Source organism: Bufo bufo, chromosome 3 (assembly GCF_905171765.1).
Source record: "Bufo bufo chromosome 3, aBufBuf1.1, whole genome shotgun sequence".
Classification (NCBI taxonomy): Eukaryota; Metazoa; Chordata; class Amphibia; order Anura; family Bufonidae; genus Bufo; species Bufo bufo.
Window position 1 is genome coordinate 645,319,261 of NC_053391.1, and position 19,514 is coordinate 645,338,774.

A 19,514-nucleotide genomic window follows, 5' to 3' on the forward strand; every position below is an offset into this window, starting at 1 on the left:
TATAATTAAAAAAACTTGGAGGAGAATACAGCACCACATCCCTCTTACATCCAGTGACATCTCCTGTCATGTAGACCTTCTCTTTCCTCTTCTCCTCCATTTGACCCAGACCACCATGACAAATTCTTTCAGCCGCATCTCGTCTCTACAGTTTGTAACACACACACGTTAGATTTCTCAATTTTTCCATCAACCTCCTCATCCTGGTGTCCCCACAGTGTCATCCTGCTGCCACTCCCAATACTCTGCCCGTTGTGCCCCCCAATGTCCAAGGTAATATACTGCTGAAAAAATAGTGACCCTAATAGACATAATGGGAGTCATTTATCAAACTGGTGTAAAGTAGAACTGGATTTCCAAAAGAGCTGTCAAATATGAAAGGTGGAATCTGATTGGCTGCTATGGGCAACTAAGCCAGTTCTACTTTACACCAGTTTGATAAATTACCCCAAATGTTCCTATAGTGTCCACAGCAGCTATAATGTCCCCTAGAGTGCCCCAGTAATAATAACACCCTATATTGTGCTCCAGGCAATAATCCCTGTATAGTGTCCCCAAAAATAATAGAATTGCCCCTACAGTGCCTCCCCAATAGAAACACCCCTATATAGTAATTTGCACCACACTGCCCCATATAGTAATCCCCCATAGTAATTTGCCCCTACATAGTAATTTCCCCCACATAGTAATTTCCACCACACTGCCCCTACATAGTAATTTCCCCCACACTGCCCCCACATAGTAATTTCCCCCACACTGCCCCCACATAGTAATTTGCCCCCACATAGTAATTTGCCCCCACATAGCACTGTCCCCACACAATAGTTTCCCCCACACTGCCCCCACATAGTAATTTGCCCCCACACTGCCCACACATAGTATGTTGTCCCCACATAGAAATTTCCCCACACTGTCTCCACATAGAAATTACCCCACACTGTCCCCACATAGCAATTTCCCCCACACTGCCCCCACATAGTAATTTCCCCACACTGTCCCTACATAGAAATTACCCCACACTGTCCCCACATAGCAATTTCCCCACACTGTCCCCACATAGCAATTACCCCACACTGTCCCCACATAGCAATTACCCCCACACAATAGTTTCCCCCACATAGTAGTCCCTCCCATAATAATTTGCCCCCACACTGCCCCCACATAGTATTTTGCCCCAACACTGCCCCATATAGTAATTTGCCCCCACATAGTAGTCCCTCCCATAATAATTTGCCCCTACATAGTAATTTGCCCCTACATAGTAATTTTCCCCCACATAGCAATTTGCCCCCACATAGTATTCCCTCCCATAATAATTTGGCCCCACATAGCCCCATATAGTAATTTGCCCCCACATAGTAGTCCCTCCCATAATCATTTGCCCCCACATAGTAATTTGCCCCCACACTGCCCCATATAGTAATTTGCCCCCACATAGTAGTCCCTCCCATAATAATTTCCCCCCACATAGTATTCCCTCCCATAATAATTTGGCCCCATACAGCCCCCACATCCCCCCCCCATGTACTCGATATCTCTTCCCTAATATGTCCTCCTGTGTGCCCCCCCCCCATGTCCCCCAAAGTAGGCACATGAAATAAAAAATAAAAAAATGAAAAACTAAATACTCACCTATGTCCAGGGCCAGGCGCTTGCTCGCAGAGGAAGGCGGGATGAGGCAGGCGTGCACACGTCACTGTGCTGGGTCCCGACACAGGTGCGCGATGACGTCATCACGCACCCCTGCGCCGGGATTTCACTACCGCATAGGGCTCAGGCCTACTAGGCCCGAAGTCTATGGCGGTGATCGGTGACGGGACAGGGAGCTATGCGCTCCCGTGCCCCGCCGCAGTATGTGGGCGTTCGGGTCGGCGTTGGACCCCCCAGCAGTGCTGGGCCCGGGGCAGCCGACCCAAACGTTCCTATTGTAATCCTCCACTGACTCTGTGCTTTGTGAGCTGTGAGAAGGGTGTGGCGATCACAGGAGAACCGCTGCCTTCTCAAAACAGCTGATCAGCGGGGGTCCCCAGTGTCGAACCCCCACCGATGACTTATCCTCAAGATAGGCACAATAAACCCAGGTTTCTTATTGCAAAAACCGCATGCGTTTTATTGCTGCATCCAAAACATAGCACTGCGGTAACATGTGACAGCACCCTCAGTCTAAATGAACAAGGTCAGTACATCCTCTATTTTTACATAGCACATGTTCATAAGTGCCATTGTATGAAATGGGTTATCTGGCCTAGGAACTGAACCAGTGCACAAATTACATTAAAAAAAAATACTCACCTGTCTGCAGTTCTGCCCGCTTCCGGTCCCCATTGGACTACAAGTTGCTTGCTTATGAGGCTGTTGCTACCAGTTATTGGTCTCAGCAGACTAGAACATCACATTACTAGCAATTATTTGCTGTTCTAGCAAGGGACCACAGCACTTCCTGACCTGAAGCAGCCAGAAACATAGCGGGAACAGTGGACTGTCCACAGATGATTTTCTTTTTTATTTGAGCACAGGTTTTGAGGTTTGGTCTGATCAGCTCCTAGGCCCCACAACCCCTTTAAAAACTAGTTCTATGGTTACTCGTTTATATAATTGTGCTACAATTGTACTTCCACAAAAAATGTTTAGGTGCTGTTTCCATTTAGCTTCTGTTGTAAGAGATCAAAAAAATAGTTGGTAGGAGTCTCATTGGGCAGTCAATACTCGATGGGAAGGGAACCCTTTTTTAGGAGGTAGAAAGCTTTAGTGACACCTATTTATTTCAAAATAATGCTATTCTTCAGTATCTCAAGATAAACCTCCGACTCAACATCTTCATGGTTTTTGGAGGGAACGGTCTCAAACTAATATACTTAGCTTCTATGAAGTTCCAGACTTTTGTGAGGTAGAGGATGTCACAGATCTTGGTTGTTTCAAAGCATTTGATACTGTTTCACATGGAGGGTTGAGAATACTGGAAACAGGGGAATGTGTAAGGCTGGTTTCACACAAGCGAGTGTCACACTCCGGACTCGCAGCTCAAGTATGAGACAGCTCCCGTCCTGACCTTCCAGCGCTGCCCGGGTCGCATAGCATTATAGTGATTTATAATGCTATGTAACCCTTACAGTTCTGGAATGTGTTGGATAACAGTGACAGCATTATGTCAGTGTTATACAATACACTCAAGAACTCTAAGGGTTACATAGCATCATAAATCAATATAATGCTATGTGACCAGGGCAACTGCAGACAAGAATAGGCATTTTCTATGAGAGTGACGGCCATGTGCGAGTCTGCAAATTGCAGAACGCACATGGGCCGGTATCAAGGTTTTGCGGATCCACAATTTGCAGACTGCAAAACACATACGGCCGTCTGAATGAGCCCTTGCTGATGGAAATAACTGACCAAATAACTGAAGTGTGAACTCAGCCTTAGGTAACATTCACACAATCGTATGTGTTTTGCAGACCACACATGGCTGGCGCTATATAGAAAATGCAGACAAGAATAGGACATGCTCTATATTTATGAGGGGTCGCGGAATGGAACAATGGATGCGGACAGCATTCGGTGTGCTGTCCACTTGTTTTGTGGACCCATTGATGTGAATGAGTCCGCACCCGCTCTGCAAAGATGCGAAACGAATGGGGACCCATTCATACGGTCATGTGAATGTACCCTTACTGATCAAATAACTGAAGTGTGAACTCATCCTAACTAGCAAAATTTTTTTTTTTTTAACAAAATGATTAATAATTCTTGGAAAGGGCTTACAGAGTAAGCTCTCGATTAACACAGAATACAATTTTTCTACTGATGTATTAGAAGAATACCGATATATATTTCTATATTATCCACTTCTAAACATTGAAATTGCAACACCAAGAAGGAAAAATCATAGAATTATGGAAATCACTGGATTGATAGACATGGTAATGATAGTCAAATGATAAAAAATTGAATTGGCCGTACCACTGGTTCCACAACTAAATCAATGTAACTGAGTTGTTAGTGTACCTGAAATTAAGACTAAAGGGGTCTGGCTGCCATACATTATGCCACCCTACTCTATAATCCTCAGAGTCACCAGTGTGACGTTCCCTTGTGAAGGCCTCTTCATTACGTTGCCTACATGGTCTCCAGATCAGTCTCCAGCTATCGAGTCGAGACAAAAGCTGGAGTCATTCTTGAAGAGAACAGTCCTCCACTCCTACCTTCACTTTCATCTTACTGTGATTCTTCTAATCAGATGATCTGTCTGTGCAGAGGTTGCACCTCTTGCTGTCACTGCAGTTCATCTTTGCCCCCTCAACCACCAGGGCATGCAGCATTGCACAGCTCTGACTTCTCTGCCTAGGCATGTAGTGATCTGCTGGAGTGATAAACCAAGGTCTCCCAGTTCAAGGATTTTGTCTCTCTCAGTTTGCAACAAGTGGCAATAACTTGGCACGGTGACAATCAGGAGACACCGCACAATCATCCCACACAACTTGATCCGAGGTTTCATGTGGCTAAAAACTACTTTCAGTCTGGCTTTTATGCCCTTCCCACATGCCACAGATTGGCGTTAGTTGTGTGAAAATGTGATTATTTGCAGATCTCAGCGACACATGCTACTTCCTCTATTTGCATAACCTTACGGCTTGTCCTTCAAGGAGTTGCAATTTCAATAGGGAGGAGTGTAGTTTACATAGAGAACTACATTGTAACAGATATTTATTAAATAATATGAGCACAAAAATAAACATACCTGAGGGGGCGACGGTGGTGCCATAGACCTTGGTAATTCAAACCTTTTAGTATCCAGAGACTTGACTGTCTTTAAATATGTTGCTGAACTATACACCGCCTCACATGGGGCAGGAGGTGGAGGACCCCAACATGGCACTGGAGGTGGGGGAATTACTGAACCAAATGGCAAGCTGACTGTGGCCTATACAAAATGATATAATAATTATAATTTTATTTTGTAGAGAAGTTAATTTTCACAAGAGTGTACAAAACAAGAGCTTTGAAAGAACATACACTGACTTTGTCTTGACTAGGTTTTTTTTTTTGCACAACTAGAATCAAATTGTTTGGAGGCAATATGGTGGCTCACCTGTGTGGGCAATATGAAAGGTGCACGTGTCTAAGCCGACCCAGTCAGAAAAGGCAGGCGTATAGGAAGACAGGCACTCTATATGAGGTCACCAGCAGATATCAACAAGGGACAAGGGATAGTGTGTATATGATAAAAACTATATTTATTTAGGTAGTAATAAAAACGTTATCAATATAGGTCACTCCCAATGTACAGGGAGAGGAGTGGGTGGTGTAAAATAGATAAATGGATAAATGAATAAAGAAAAATAATGTGAAAATGTGATGATAAAACACCCTGTATTGGGCTATAAGTCCAGAATCATGGTATGTAGAACTTTAAGGGCTGTTTCACACGAGCAGATGCCGTGCGTGACATCCGCTCCGTGAATGACAGCCAAGACCCGATGCAGACTGCAGAGGCACGGAGCATTAACATGATTGATAATGCTCCGTGCCTCTCTGTGATCTTTTTACTACGAAATCACAGTGACAACTTTATCTCACTGTGATTTCGTAGTAAAGAGGTCACAGAGAGGCACGGAGCATTATCAATCATGTTACTGCTCCGTGCCTCTGCAGTCTGCATCGGGTCTTGGCTGTCATTCACAGAGCGGATGTCATGAACGGCATCCGCTCGTGTGAAACAGCCCTAAATATTAGACAAATATAGTCAATAGTCTGAGAAGGATTCAGTTGATTAAAATTAGTAAAAAGTTAGTACAAAGATCTAAATTGTGACAGGTTTAAAAGGATATATCAGCAGCATTCCAAATCCGATGTATGTGTATACACAGCTATGCGAAAGTTATTTTCAGCGAACCAGTGCCTGGTGGTGTCCCACCTAAAATTGGCTAACTGGTCGCTGTTACCTTTCCTGGAGGATCGTCGGTTCTTCTATGTAGGTGTCTCCGCGCAGGATCCTCTGTGTGCTGTGGATGCTTAGTGCGGTTATGGATAGACGGGGCCGGCAGCGCGGTTGCTGATGGATACGATGACCGCGAAGGGCTGCTGTTTGTGGATCGGTCTGTCGATGCGAATGTTGCTGTCTTTTCCTCCGGTCAGAGGGCTGCTGACTGTGTCTGGCGTTCTTGCCACGTGCGGCAGTTTAGCGCGCGCTTTTTTCGGGTGCTTTAATTCCCCGTGTTGTCAATGGATGGAGGCAGTCTGATGGTGCAGGGGAGTTTGGAAGCGCTTCCCAGGGCTTGGATAACCATACGCGTTTCGAAGGATTGCAGCCTTCTTCATCAGTGATGCAACCGCGCTGCCGGCCCCTTCTATCCATAACCGCAGCACACAGAGGATCCTGCGCGGAGACACCCTCATAGAAGAACCAACGATGGCCCAGAAAGGTAACAGCGACCAGATAGCCAATTTTAGGTGGGACTGGTTCGCTGAAAATAACTTTCGCATAGCTGTGTATACACATACATCGGATCTGGAATGCTGCTGATATATCCTTTTAAACCTGTCACAATTTCACAATTTAGATCTTTGTACTAACTTTTTACTAATCAACTGAATCCAGCTCAGACTATTGACTATATTTGTCTAATATTTAAAGTTCTACATACCATGATTCTGGACTTATAGCCCAATACAGGGTGTTTTATCATCACATTTTCACATTATTTTTCTTTATTCATTTATCCATTTATCTATTTTACACCACCCACTCCTCTCCCTGTACATTGGGAGTGACCTATATTGATAACGTTTTTATTACTACCCAAATAAATATAGTTTTTTATCATATACACAATATCCCTTGTCCTTTGTTGATATCTGCTGGTGACCTCATATAGAGTGCCTGTCTTCCTATGTTCCTATACAACTAGAATTAAGTAGTCACAATCAAGACATATTATCTCATATCTAAATCTGAAATCATGATAATCCAGCAACTGTTCTATATTCTACCATAAAATAGAAAGCTATGGAGATCATTGGTAGAAGATAATAAAAAACATTAAAGTATAATTTTACTCCAAGTATAGTGAATTTGCTTTTTTCAGGCTGTATGTGGTCTATCAACCAAAAAAACTGTACTGGTGGGGCAGTGTGGTGGAGGCGGTGGGCTCTAACTGTTTACAGTGCAATGAAGGTTTGCAATTTATTCAATACTGATTTATAAAGATTGATTTTAGGCTACATTCACACGAGAGTGAAAAACTGCAGCGTGTCAACTGTTTTATTAAAGGGCTTGTCTCACTTCAGCATAGAGCATTTATCATGTAGAGGAAGTAAATACAAGCCACTTATTAATGTATTGTTATTATCCATTCTATCCATATCTATTGCTGGCTGGATTCAAATTTCCATTAAATTATACACCGCTCCTTTCCATGGTTACGACCACCCTGCAATCCATCAGTGGTGGTTGTACTTGCACACTATAGGAAAAAGCTCTGGCCTATCTGGTGGGAGCGCACATAGGCTGGTGTTTTTTCCTACAGTGTGCAAGCACGACCACCACTGATGGATTGCAGGGTGGTCATAACCATGGAAATGAGCAGTGTATAAAGTGATGGAAAAATGAATCCAGCCGGCAAAGGAGGCAATATGGACAATCACAATACATTAGTAAGAGGCTTGTGTTCACTTTCTCTACATGATAAATGCTATTTGCTGAAGTGAGAACTTCTTTAAAGGAGTTATCCAAGGTTGGAAATGCCCCCCATATGCACAAGCCCCCCTCACACAGATTCTATTTAACTGGCTCCCTGCGTCGCTCCTGGACCCCGCACGTCCGCCGCCGCTTGTCCCCTTATGCGGATGAAAACATCTGGTGTCGGGGGAAGGGGGGGCCGTTTACAGCAGGCGGTGACAGGGATGAGCATCCCTAACATCGTGGGTGACGCTAGGGAGACTCGCCCCTGCTGTCAACGCCGACCATTGGCTCTACCCCCACCTTCGACACCGGATGTCCCCACTGTGCCCCAGAAGTAATAATGCTCCCATAGTGCTCATCATGTTCCCCATAGTCCCCCAGTAGTAATTGGGGGGCATAATGTTTACATTATTAGTGTCAGGGGTACTATTTGCTAGGCGCAGTTATTTTTAGGGCAGTGTGTGCCAATAATTATTGAAGGACACTATGTGGTACTAGTGTTATCAGGAGGTTAATCTGTTTCTGCTGGATAGTATTGGGGAGCAGTGATGGTCAGTTTGCAGTGTTCGCCAGTGAACACATGCGGGCTGCCATCTTTAGTAAGGTAGACTCACCCATCCGGCGATGCACAGGTAAGCCCTTACCTGTGCCTGTGCCGCGAGCAGGTCTGAAATCAAATGCAGTCACCGGGAGCAGGCAGTTCCGAGAACAGCCGCCAGGGGCCTTCATTGGGCTGTTCTCGGAACTGCCTGCTCCCGGTGACCGCATTTGATTTTTTGTAGTGGCACACTGCGAACTGATCATCACTGTTGGGGAGCACAGCAGGCACAATATTGAAGGTGGCAGGATGGGGTGTTCAGAAGGTAGGAGGATGATGGAAAAGCAGGAAAATGTATTTTTGTCGAACTGTAGAGATGAGAGATGGGTGAAAAATCATCATGGCGGTCTGGTCTGAAAGGAGAAGATGAGGAAAAAGAATATCAACATCAAAGGAGACATCACTGGATGTAAGAGGTATGGGGTGCTGTATTCTGGATATAACTGAATATAATGTGTATACAAATAAGTTTTTAGTGCTAGGTACAAATGTGTATAAAATGTATATGGATTAGGTAAATCTACTGTAAGTGTAGCCTCTGTGTAATATATATACTGTATGGTGTATATTGTATATGTGATTATGTGAGTGTAGTGTCTATATAGTCTCACAACCATCCCAGATCTGGCATAACTACTGTGTGGGGGGCACAATAGAGACTAGGCAGGGTTGGAACATCTACAGATAGACATTGGGAGGAGTTAGAGTGTGGGTCAGCGCTTTAAAAAACTTTGTGCGCCGCTAATAGTTTGTGAGGTTCAAAGGTCTCTAGGACCTTAGCGTGGCTCTATATATCTCTCTGATTAGTCTTTTATAAAACATACATTTTATTAATTACTCTTTTAAAATGTTTAGAAACTCTTAACAAAATGATTAAAATTCCTCAGACAGTTTTTTGTAGTGGCACACAGTACAGGTCATTTGATCACATGAGGGCACTCTGGGGACATTGGCTCTACTGGGGACACTAAGAGAAAGGTTTTTTTTTACTGCCACACAACAGGGCATTTTTTGTACTGGTGCACATTAAAGGGGGCTTTATTACAACTGGGGGACTATGGGAGCATTATTACTTCTGGGACACAATTACTGTTGGGGGCACTGTAGGAGCACTATTACTACTAAGTGCACTCTGGCACAGAATTATTACTATTGCTGGGATTTTGGGGAGCACTATTAATGTGAGGGCACCCTGGCATAGTATCAGCTTAGCACAGTTATTTTTGGGGGACATTATGGTTACACTATTAGTGTCAGGGGCACTATTTGCTGGGTACAGTTATTTTTTAGAGCATTGTGTTCCAATAATTATTGAAGGGGGCACTATCTGTGTGTAACTAGTATTTTCAGGGGGTTTATCTGTTTCTACAGTATAGTTTTGGGGGGCACAGCGTCTCAGTATTAGGGGTGCATGATGGGATGTTGAGAAGGTGGGAGGAAAAGTAGGAAACTAAGATGTCTGTCTGTCAAACTCTGCAGAGATGAGAGATGGCTGAAAGAAATCATCATGGCGGTCTGGTCTGAATGGAGAAGATGAAGAAAGAGAACATCTATATCAAAGGAGACGTCACTAGATGTAAGAGGTATGTGGCACTGTATTAGGCTGCCTTCACATATGCGTTAGTGATTCTGGCAGGCTGTTGAGAACAGCCTGCCGGAATTTACTGCATCCGGCACTGCTTTAACTTTGATTTCTTTCAACATATTTTTTGTTATATGGCTAAAAAATTATTGCTTCGGGGGGGTGGGGGCTTGGGGGGGTGACACGATTTTCTACCGCACCGGGTGACACCAGCCCTAACAACGCCACTGGGCCTTGCTCTGGCTCCCACCTGACACCACCGCAAGTACAATTAGTGGCTTCCGCGGCCGGCGGGTTGCCTAAGCGGACTAATGGAAGAGCTCTGAGCGCCCCTCTCTGCCTCTTTAACCTCTTAAGGACATAGGGCGTACAGGTACGCCCTTGTGCCCTGGTACTTAAGGACACAGGGCGTACATGTACGCCCTGTGTATTTTCGATCACCGCCGCGTGGCGGGCGGTGATCGGAACCCCGTGCCTGCTCAAATCATTGAGCAGGCACTTGGGGCAAATGCGCCGGGGAATCCGGTGACCCCCCCATGTATGCGATCGCAGAAAACCGCAGGTCAATTCAGACCTGCGGTTTTCTGCGTTTCCGGGTTGTTCGGGTCTCTGAAGACCCGATAACCCGGACAGGATGGTGATGGTGGTGTGATTTCACCCCACCAATCACCATCCAGCGATCCTGAGTGGTGATGGTGACATCACCACTCAGGATCGCTTTCTGATTGGTCTGTGGGCGGTCCGGCGCCAAATTCAAAAGAGGCAGGCGCTCCTCTCCTCCTCCTTTTGTGTTCCGGAGCCGGAGGAGAGAGGAGCTGCCTGCACGTGTGTCCACCATCGCTGCCAGCACCCCCAGGACCCGATCTGTGCCCCCAGGACCCGATCTGTGCCCCAGCACCCCCCATCAGGTACATAGGGAAAGTTTGGTTTAGGCAGGGAAAAAAAAGGGAAAGTTAGTTTCTGAACTTTTCTTACTTTGATTGCATCACCCTAAGTTAGGGTGTCTGGGGTCCACAGCACAGCTGTGTGACCCTAGACCCCCCAGGGGTGCTGCCACTTGCCCCCCCCCACCCCCTGCCCCCCCCCCCACCTTTTTTGGGGTGCATTTTTTATTTATTTTTTGTGTACGCTGATTGTGGCCGGCACTTAGTGTCCGGCCACTGTTAGCGCTTCGCACACCCCACCGCTGATCAACTTCGGACGGTTGATCAGTGGTTTTGATTTTTTTTCCCCACATTTTTTGCCCTTTTTTTCAGTTAGTTTATTTTATTTTTTTTCTGTTAGTTTTAGGGTGAGTTCGTGAACACCCGTGCCCCCACACACACGCACACAAAATAAAGAGTTACACACACGCACATATACACGCAGACACACACTCCCCTATGGCCCGCCGGACGTTCTCGGCCGAGGAGGCATACGCCCAGCTTGCCTCCGACTCCGAGAGTCCCAGTGAGGATGAGGATGACCCCACATTCCTGTTGTCATCCGCATCCTCCTCATCATCTAGCGATGATGATGAGCCCCCAAGGCGGCGGAGACGCCGCCAGGCGGAGCAAGGGGACCGCCATGTTAGGGACCCTGTGGCCCACACTAGTACGAGCAGCTCTGGGGCTCGTACTGGTTTCCCGGCCCACCAGTTAAATCCACCGGAGCCCCCTGCCGGTGAACTTGTCTGGTGTAGCCCAGAGCGATACGAGCCCGTGATTCCTGATTTTGTAGGCCAATCAGGAATCCAGATTTCCACAGTGGGCTACACTGAATATGACTTTTTTTGTCATTTTTTCAGTGACCCACTGGTAAATCTGATGGTGGAGCAGACGAATCTGTACGCCCAACAGTTCGTCGCTCAACACCCGGGCTCCTTTTTGGCCAGGCCCGGTGGCTGGACGCCGGTCAGTGCAGCCGAAATGAGGATATTTTGGGGCCTCGTGCTGCATATGGGCCTGGTCAAAAAACCCAGTGTCAGGCTGTACTGGAGTGGGGACGTCCTATACCAGGCCCCACTTTACAGTACAGCCATGACACGCTCCCGGTTTGAGGCCATCCGGAAATGTCTGCATTATTCCGATAATGCAGCATGTTTCCCCCGAGGTGATCCTGCCCATGACCGTCTGTATAAGATACGGCCGGTCATCGATCACTTTGGGGCCAAATTCATGGAGGCCTATGTACCTGGAAGGGAGGTCGCGGTTGATGAGTCTCTCATTGCGTTCAAGGGGAGACTCATTTTCCGCCAGTATGTGCCCTCCAAGCGGGCGAGGTATGGCGTGAAGCTATACAAAATTTGTGAGAGTACCTCAGGGTACACTTACAAATTTCGTGTGTACGAGGGGCGAGATTCCCGGATTCAACCCCCAGAATGTCCCCCCACTCTGGGTGTTACCGGGACCTTATGTACCCACTGCTGGATAAGGGTTACCACCTTTACGTGGATAACTTTTATACCAGTATCCCCTTGTTCCAGTCCCTTGCCGCCAGATCCACGTCCGCTTGTGGGACCGTGCGGAAAAATCAACGAGGCCTCCCTGCCCACCCCCTCCAGGTACCTATCCCCAGGGGTGAGACCCGTGCCCTTACCACTGGAAACCTGTTGCTGGTCAGGTATAAGGACAAGAGGGATGTCCTTATGCTGTCCACAATTCATGGTAACGGCATCACCCCTGTCCCTGTGCGAGGTACCGCGGCAACGGTCCTCAAGCCCGATTGTATCGTCGCCTACAATCGGTATATGGGAGGAGTTGATCTCTCTGATCAAGTCCTCAAGCCATATAATGCCATGCGCAAAACCCGGGCATGGTACAAAAAAGTTGCGGTCTACTTGGTGCAGGTTGCGATGTACAACTCTTTTGTACTATCCCGAAGCGCTGGCAGCACAGGGACATTCCTCCAGTTCTATGAGGCAGTCCTCAAGGCCCTGATCTTTTCGGACCGGGAAAGAGCAGGCCGGAGTACCTCGGGAACTGTAGGTGCCCGGATCGTCCCTGGCCAACACTTTCCAGGTGTGGTCCCCCATACTGGAAAGAAGGGACGAACCCAAAAAAAGTGCAGAGTGTGTCGCAGGAGGGGGATACAGAAGGACACGACTACTCAGTGCGACACGTGCCCCGATCATCCGGGCCTCTGCATTGACGGTTGCTTCAGGGAGTATCACACTTCCATGGAGTACTAAATTTATATCCCAATTTAGCACTGACATCGGATAAAAAAAAATGGTTCTCAGACCTGAGACACCCAAAAAAACTAAAATAATTTATTAAAAGTAGACATATTAGGTATCGCCGCGTCGGTAATAATCTCCTCTATAAAACTACCCCATGACCAACCCCCCCAGATTAACACTGTCAAGAAAAAAAAAAAAAAAAAGGTGCAAAAAAAGTTTTTTTTTTGTCACCTTACATAATAAAAAGTTTAATAGCAAGCGATCAAAAAGTCATATAGCCCCCAAAATAGTGCCAATAAAACCGTCCGCTCATCCCGCAAAAATGAGCCCCCATATGAGATAATTGGATAAAAAATTTAAAAAAAAAATGACCCTTAGACTTTAGAGATACCCAAAAAATAATTTGTATCAAAAAAAGATAATATAGTCTAAAACCTAAATAATTGTAAAAAAAGTAGACTTATTAGGTATTGCCGCGTCCGTAAGAATCTCCTCTATAAAAATACCCCATTACCCAACCCCCCAGATTAACATGGTCAAAAAATAAAAAATAAATAGGTGCAAAAAAAGAATTTTTTTGTCACCTTACATAACAAAAACTTTAATAGCAAGCGAAAAAAAGTCATATAGCCCCCAAAATAGTGCCAATAAAACCGTCCGCTCATCCCGCAAAAAATGAGCCCCCACATGAGATAATTGGATAAAAAAAAATTTAAAAAATGACCCTTAGACTTTAGAGATACCCAAAAAAAAGATTTGTATCAAAAAAGATAATATAGTCAAAAACCTAAATAATTGTAAAAAAAAAGTAGACTTATTAGGTATTGCCGCGTCCGTAAGAATCTCCTCTATAAAAATATCCCATTACCTAACCCCCCAGATTAACACGGTTAAAAAAAACAAAAAAAAATACGGTGCCAAAACCGCTATTTTTGGCACTTTTCCATTTCAATCCGTTTTTTCTGGTAACAAAACAAGGGTTAACAACCAAACAAAACTTAATATTTATTACCCTGATACTGCAGTTTACAGAAACACCACATTTGTGGTCGTAAACTGCTGTATCAGTAAAAGGGAGGCCGCAAAAGGAAAGGACTGACATGGTTTCTGGAAGGCCGATTTTGATGGCCTTTTTTATTGACACCATGTCCCTTTTGAAGCCCCCCTGATGCACTCTAGAGTAAAAACTCCCCAAAACTGACCCCATCTAAGAAACTACACCCCTCAAGGTATTCAAAACTGATTATACAAACTTTATTAACCCTTTAGGTGTTCCTCAACAGTTAATGGCAAATGGAGATGAAATTTCAGAATTTAAATTTTTGGTAACCTTGCCTCACAAAAATGTAATATAGAGCAACCAAAAATCATATTTACCCTAAAAATAGTCCCCAAAAAAATGCCACTTTATCCCGTAGTTTCCAAAATGGGGTCACTTTTAGGGAGTTTCTACTCCAGGGGTGCATCAGAGGGGTTGAAACAGGACACGGTGTAAATGAACCGGTCCATAAAAATCAGCCCTCCAAAAACCAAACGGCGCACCTTTCACTTTACGCCCCGCTGTGTGGCCGTACATTAGTTTACGGCCACATATTGGGTGTTTCTGTAAACGGCAGAGTCAGGGCAATAAAGATACAGTCTTGTTTGGCTGTTAACCCTTGCTTTGTTAGTGGAAAAAATGGGTTAAAATGGAAAATAAGGCAAAAAAATGAAATTTTCAAATTTCATCCCCATTTGCCAATAACTCTTGTGCAACACCTAAAGGGTTAACGACGTATGTAAAATCAGTTTTGAATACCTTGAGGGGTGTAATTTCTTAGATGGGGTCACTTTTAGGGAGTTTCTACTCTAGGGGTGCATCAGGGGGCTTCAAATGGGACATGGTGTAAATAAACCAGTCCATAAAAATCAGCCCTCCAAAAACCAAACGGCGCACCTTTCCCTCTACTCCCCGCTGTGTGGCCGTACAGTAGTTTACGGCCACATATTGGGTGTTTCTGTAAACGGCAGAGTCAGGGCAATAAAGATACAGTCTTGTTTGGCTGTTAACCCTTGCTTTGTTAGTGGAAAAAATGGGTTAAAATGGAAAATAAGGCAAAAAAATGAAATTTTCAAATTTCATCCCCATTTGCCAATAACTCTTGTGCAACACCTAAAGGGTTAACGACGTATGTAAAATCAGTTTTGAATACCTTGAGGGGTGTAGTTTCTTAGATTGGGTCACTTTTAGGGAGTTTCTACTCTAGGGGTGCATCAGGGGGCTTCAAATGGGACATGGTGTAAATAAACCGGTCCATAAAAATAAGCCCTCCAAAAACCAAACGGCGCACCTTTCACTCTACGCCCCGCTGTGTGGCCGTACAGTAGTTTACGGCCACATATTGGGTGTTTCTGTAAACGGCAGAGTCAGGGCAATAAAGATACAGTCTTGTTTGGCTGTTAACCCTTGCTTTGTTAGTGGAAAAAATGGGTTAAAATGGAAAAATAGACAAAAAAATGAAATTCTCAAATTTCATCCCCATTTGCCAATAACTCTTGTGCAACACCTAAAGGGTTAACGACGTATGTAAAATCAGTTTTGAATACCTTGAGGGGTGTAGTTTCTTAGATGGGGTCACTTTTAGGGAGTTTCTACTCTAGGGGTGCATCAGGGGGCTTCAAATGGGACATGGTGTAAATAAACCAGTCCATAAAAATCAGCCCTCCAAAAACCAAACGGCGCACCTTTCCCTCTACGCCCCGGTGTGTGGCCGTACAGTAGTTTACGGCCACATATTGGGTGTTTCTGTAAACGGCAGAGTCAGGGCAATAAAGATACAGTCTTGTTTGGCTGTTAACCCTTGCTTTGTTAGTGGAAAAAATGGGTTAAAATGGAAAATAAGGCAAAAAAATGAAATTTTCAAATTTCATCCCCATTTGCCAATAACTCTTGTGCAACACCTAAAGGGTTAACGACGTATGTAAAATCAGTTTTGAATACCTTGAGGGGTGTAATTTCTTAGATGGGGTCACTTTTAGGGAGTTTCTACTCTAGGGGTGCATCAGGGGGCTTCAAATGGGACATGGTGTAAATAAACCAGTCCATAAAAATCAGCCCTCCAAAAACCAAACGGCGCACCTTTCCCTCTACTCCCCGCTGTGTGGCCGTACAGTAGTTTACGGCCACATATTGGGTGTTTCTGTAAACGGCAGAGTCAGGGCAATAAAGATACAGTCTTGTTTGGCTGTTAACCCTTGCTTTGTTAGTGGAAAAAATGGGTTAAAATGGAAAATAAGGCAAAAAAATGAAATTTTCAAATTTCATCCCCATTTGCCAATAACTCTTGTGCAACACCTAAAGGGTTAACGACGTATGTAAAATCAGTTTTGAATACCTTGAGGGGTGTAGTTTCTTAGATTGGGTCACTTTTAGGGAGTTTCTACTCTAGGGGTGCATCAGGGGGCTTCAAATGGGACATGGTGTAAATAAACCGGTCCATAAAAATAAGCCCTCCAAAAACCAAACGGCGCACCTTTCACTCTACGCCCCGCTGTGTGGCCGTACAGTAGTTTACGGCCACATATTGGGTGTTTCTGTAAACGGCAGAGTCAGGGCAATAAAGATACAGTCTTGTTTGGCTGTTAACCCTTGCTTTGTTAGTGGAAAAAATGGGTTAAAATGGAAAAATAGACAAAAAAATGAAATTCTCAAATTTCATCCCCATTTGCCAATAACTCTTGTGCAACACCTAAAGGGTTAACGACGTATGTAAAATCAGTTTTGAATACCTTGAGGGGTGTAGTTTCTTAGATGGGGTCACTTTTAGGGAGTTTCTACTCTAGGGGTGCATCAGGGGGCTTCAAATGGGACATGGTGTAAATAAACCAGTCCATAAAAATCAGCCCTCCAAAAACCAAACGGCGCACCTTTCCCTCTACGCCCCGGTGTGTGGCCGTACAGTAGTTTACGGCCACATATTGGGTGTTTCTGTAAACGGCAGAGTCAGGGCAATAAAGATACAGTCTTGTTTGGCTGTTAACCCTTGCTTTGTTAGTGGAAAAAAATGGGTTAAAATGGAAAATTAGACAAAAAAATGAAATTCTCAAATTTCATCCCCACTTGCCAATAACTCTTGTGCAACACCTAAAGGGTTAACGACGTATGTAAAATCAGTTTTGAATACCTTGAGGGGTGGTTTCTATTATGTAAGCCTCGCAAAGTGACTTCAGACCTGAACTGGTCCCTAAAAATTTAGTTTTTGTAAATTTCTGAAAAATTTCAAGATTTGCTTCTAAACTTCTAAGCCTTATAACATCCCCAAAAAATAAAATATCATTCCCAAAACAATTCAAACATGAAGTAGACATATGGGGAATGTAAAGTCATCACAATTTTTGTTAAATTAGGTATTTTTTGGTGCAAAAAAAATAAAAAATTTTGACTTCATTTTACCAGTGTCATGAAGTACAATATGTGACGAAAAAACAATCTCAGAACGGCCTGGATAAGTAAAACCGTTTTAAAGTTATCAGCACTTAAAGGGACTCTGGTCAGATTTGCAAAAAATGGCCTGGTCCTAAGGTGTAAAAAGGCTGTGTCCTTAAGAGGTTAAGAGAGCAGTGGCTGCTGGGGCTCAGAGCGTGCCGCCGCACACAGGCACTTCTTCTGAAGGTTGCCAGCCTCGCCCCCAGAGCGCTGCGCAGCCACGCAGGGGAGAAGAAGGAGGAGCCAGGGCCCTCACCTCAGTCCGTGTCTGGCTGCCGCCCACAGACAGACAGTGGTGCCCGACCAGTGAATATAAGCCCAAAAGAGTATTTATTTTCCCTTAAAACAATGCTGACAAATGTATAGCACATTTAATAGACAGAGAAAGGATACTATACCAAGTGTTTTTATTTGTAGTTGATCTTTATTATCACTTGTATATCTTGTGTTCATGTGGGCCTCATGTTCGAGTTTTGCATAAGGCCTCACAAAGTCTAGAGCCCCCTCTGCATGGGAGTGCACCTAGGCTGGCACTTTTTCATAGAGTGCAAGCACGGCCACCACTGCTGGATTGCAGCGTTGTCATAACCATGGAAACAAGCAGTGTATAATGTGATGTAATGAATCCAGCCAGCAAAGGAGGCAATATGGACAATCACAATACATTAGTAAGTGCCTTGTATTAACTTTGTATGATAAATACCATTTTCTACAGCGAGACAACCGCTTTAATGATTGAGGAATGTTCTGTCACACTGAATGCTCTTGGGGATGCAAATTATCAAGATCCACTGCTGGCAGCTCCCTTTGTAATTCCTTACCAATGATGTCCCAGATGTACTCGATGGGGGACAAGTCCAGGGAAGCTCCAAGCTGCTCACAGTACAACAAGCAACATGTGACCCATCAATTTCCTATTGAAAAACAGCTCCTGGGACACTTTGGAGAAATGGCTGTTACACTGGTTCCACAACTAAATCAATGTAATCAAGCTGTTAGTATACCTAAAATGAAGACTAGAGGGGTCCAGTTACCATAAATTATACCACCCCACTCAATAATTCCAAGAGTAAGACTGGTGTGATGTTCCCTAATAAAGGTCTCTTCCTGACGTTGCCCACATGATCTCCAGACCAATCTCTGGCTATCATTGCGCCAGAGACAAAAGCGGGACTCAGTCATTGCTGAAGACGACAGACGTCCATTCCACCCTCCATTGCTGTCTTGCTCTGTATCATGACTTTGATAGCGGTGGCATGAGGTAAATGGAACACCTATATCTGTATGTCTGACTTGTGGCCCAATGTAGTGCAAATGCCTTCTAATGGTTTGTGTGGATGCTGTTTGCCACCCTAGGCTTGGGATGTGACGTGCATTTTAACTCGCAGTACAAAATGGATCACTACGCGACAGTCTTCTATTTATATGATCCGTTAGTGCAGAGGTTCACCTCTGTGCACCTTCTGCTGTTACTCCAGTTCATTATTGCCCCCTAACCACCAGGATACGCAAAGTTGAATAGTGCTGACATCTCAGTCTAGGTGTGTAGTGATCTGCTAGAGTGATAAACCATGGTCTCTCATTTCAAGGCATCTCTGCTCCTCTCCATTTGCCACAAGTGGGGATAACTGGCACATAGACAATCAGGATTGTACAATCATCCCACACAATCTCTGCGACACCTGCTACTTCCTTGATTTGCTTAAACTTACGGCTTGTCCATGGAGTTACAATTTCAATGTGGAGGAGTGTAGTTTAGACCTAAAAAATTACATTGTAAGGGATATTTATTAAATCATATGAGCACGGGGGGCGTGGCCGAGAAGCCGAGGAGTATGGCCTCTTGATCTCAGAGCTCCTGCTCCTGCATAGCGTCTCAATCCAGCATATCCCTCAAACCGTGCTTCACAGAGTTTCTTTTGGTGCCAAACGGTACCGGAACCAGCCCTGATGATGACCAGAGGAAAAAGAAGCATGAAAAAGCAAGGAAAGCTTGAATTTTTCTTCTGTCAAGACCGAGACAAAGAT

General features: G+C 44.7%; 1 protein-coding gene across 1 annotated transcript in view; it reads right to left on the reverse strand.

The window, feature by feature from the left end:
* Positions 1-19,514, reverse strand: part of PARP4 (poly(ADP-ribose) polymerase family member 4) — a 336,611-nt gene that overhangs the window by 37,639 nt on the left and 279,458 nt on the right. The window contains exon 42 of the mRNA XM_040422464.1: positions 4,739-4,921. Within this exon, the coding sequence (XP_040278398.1) occupies positions 4,739-4,921 (183 nt within the window). The remainder of the gene's footprint in view (positions 1-4,738; positions 4,922-19,514) is intronic.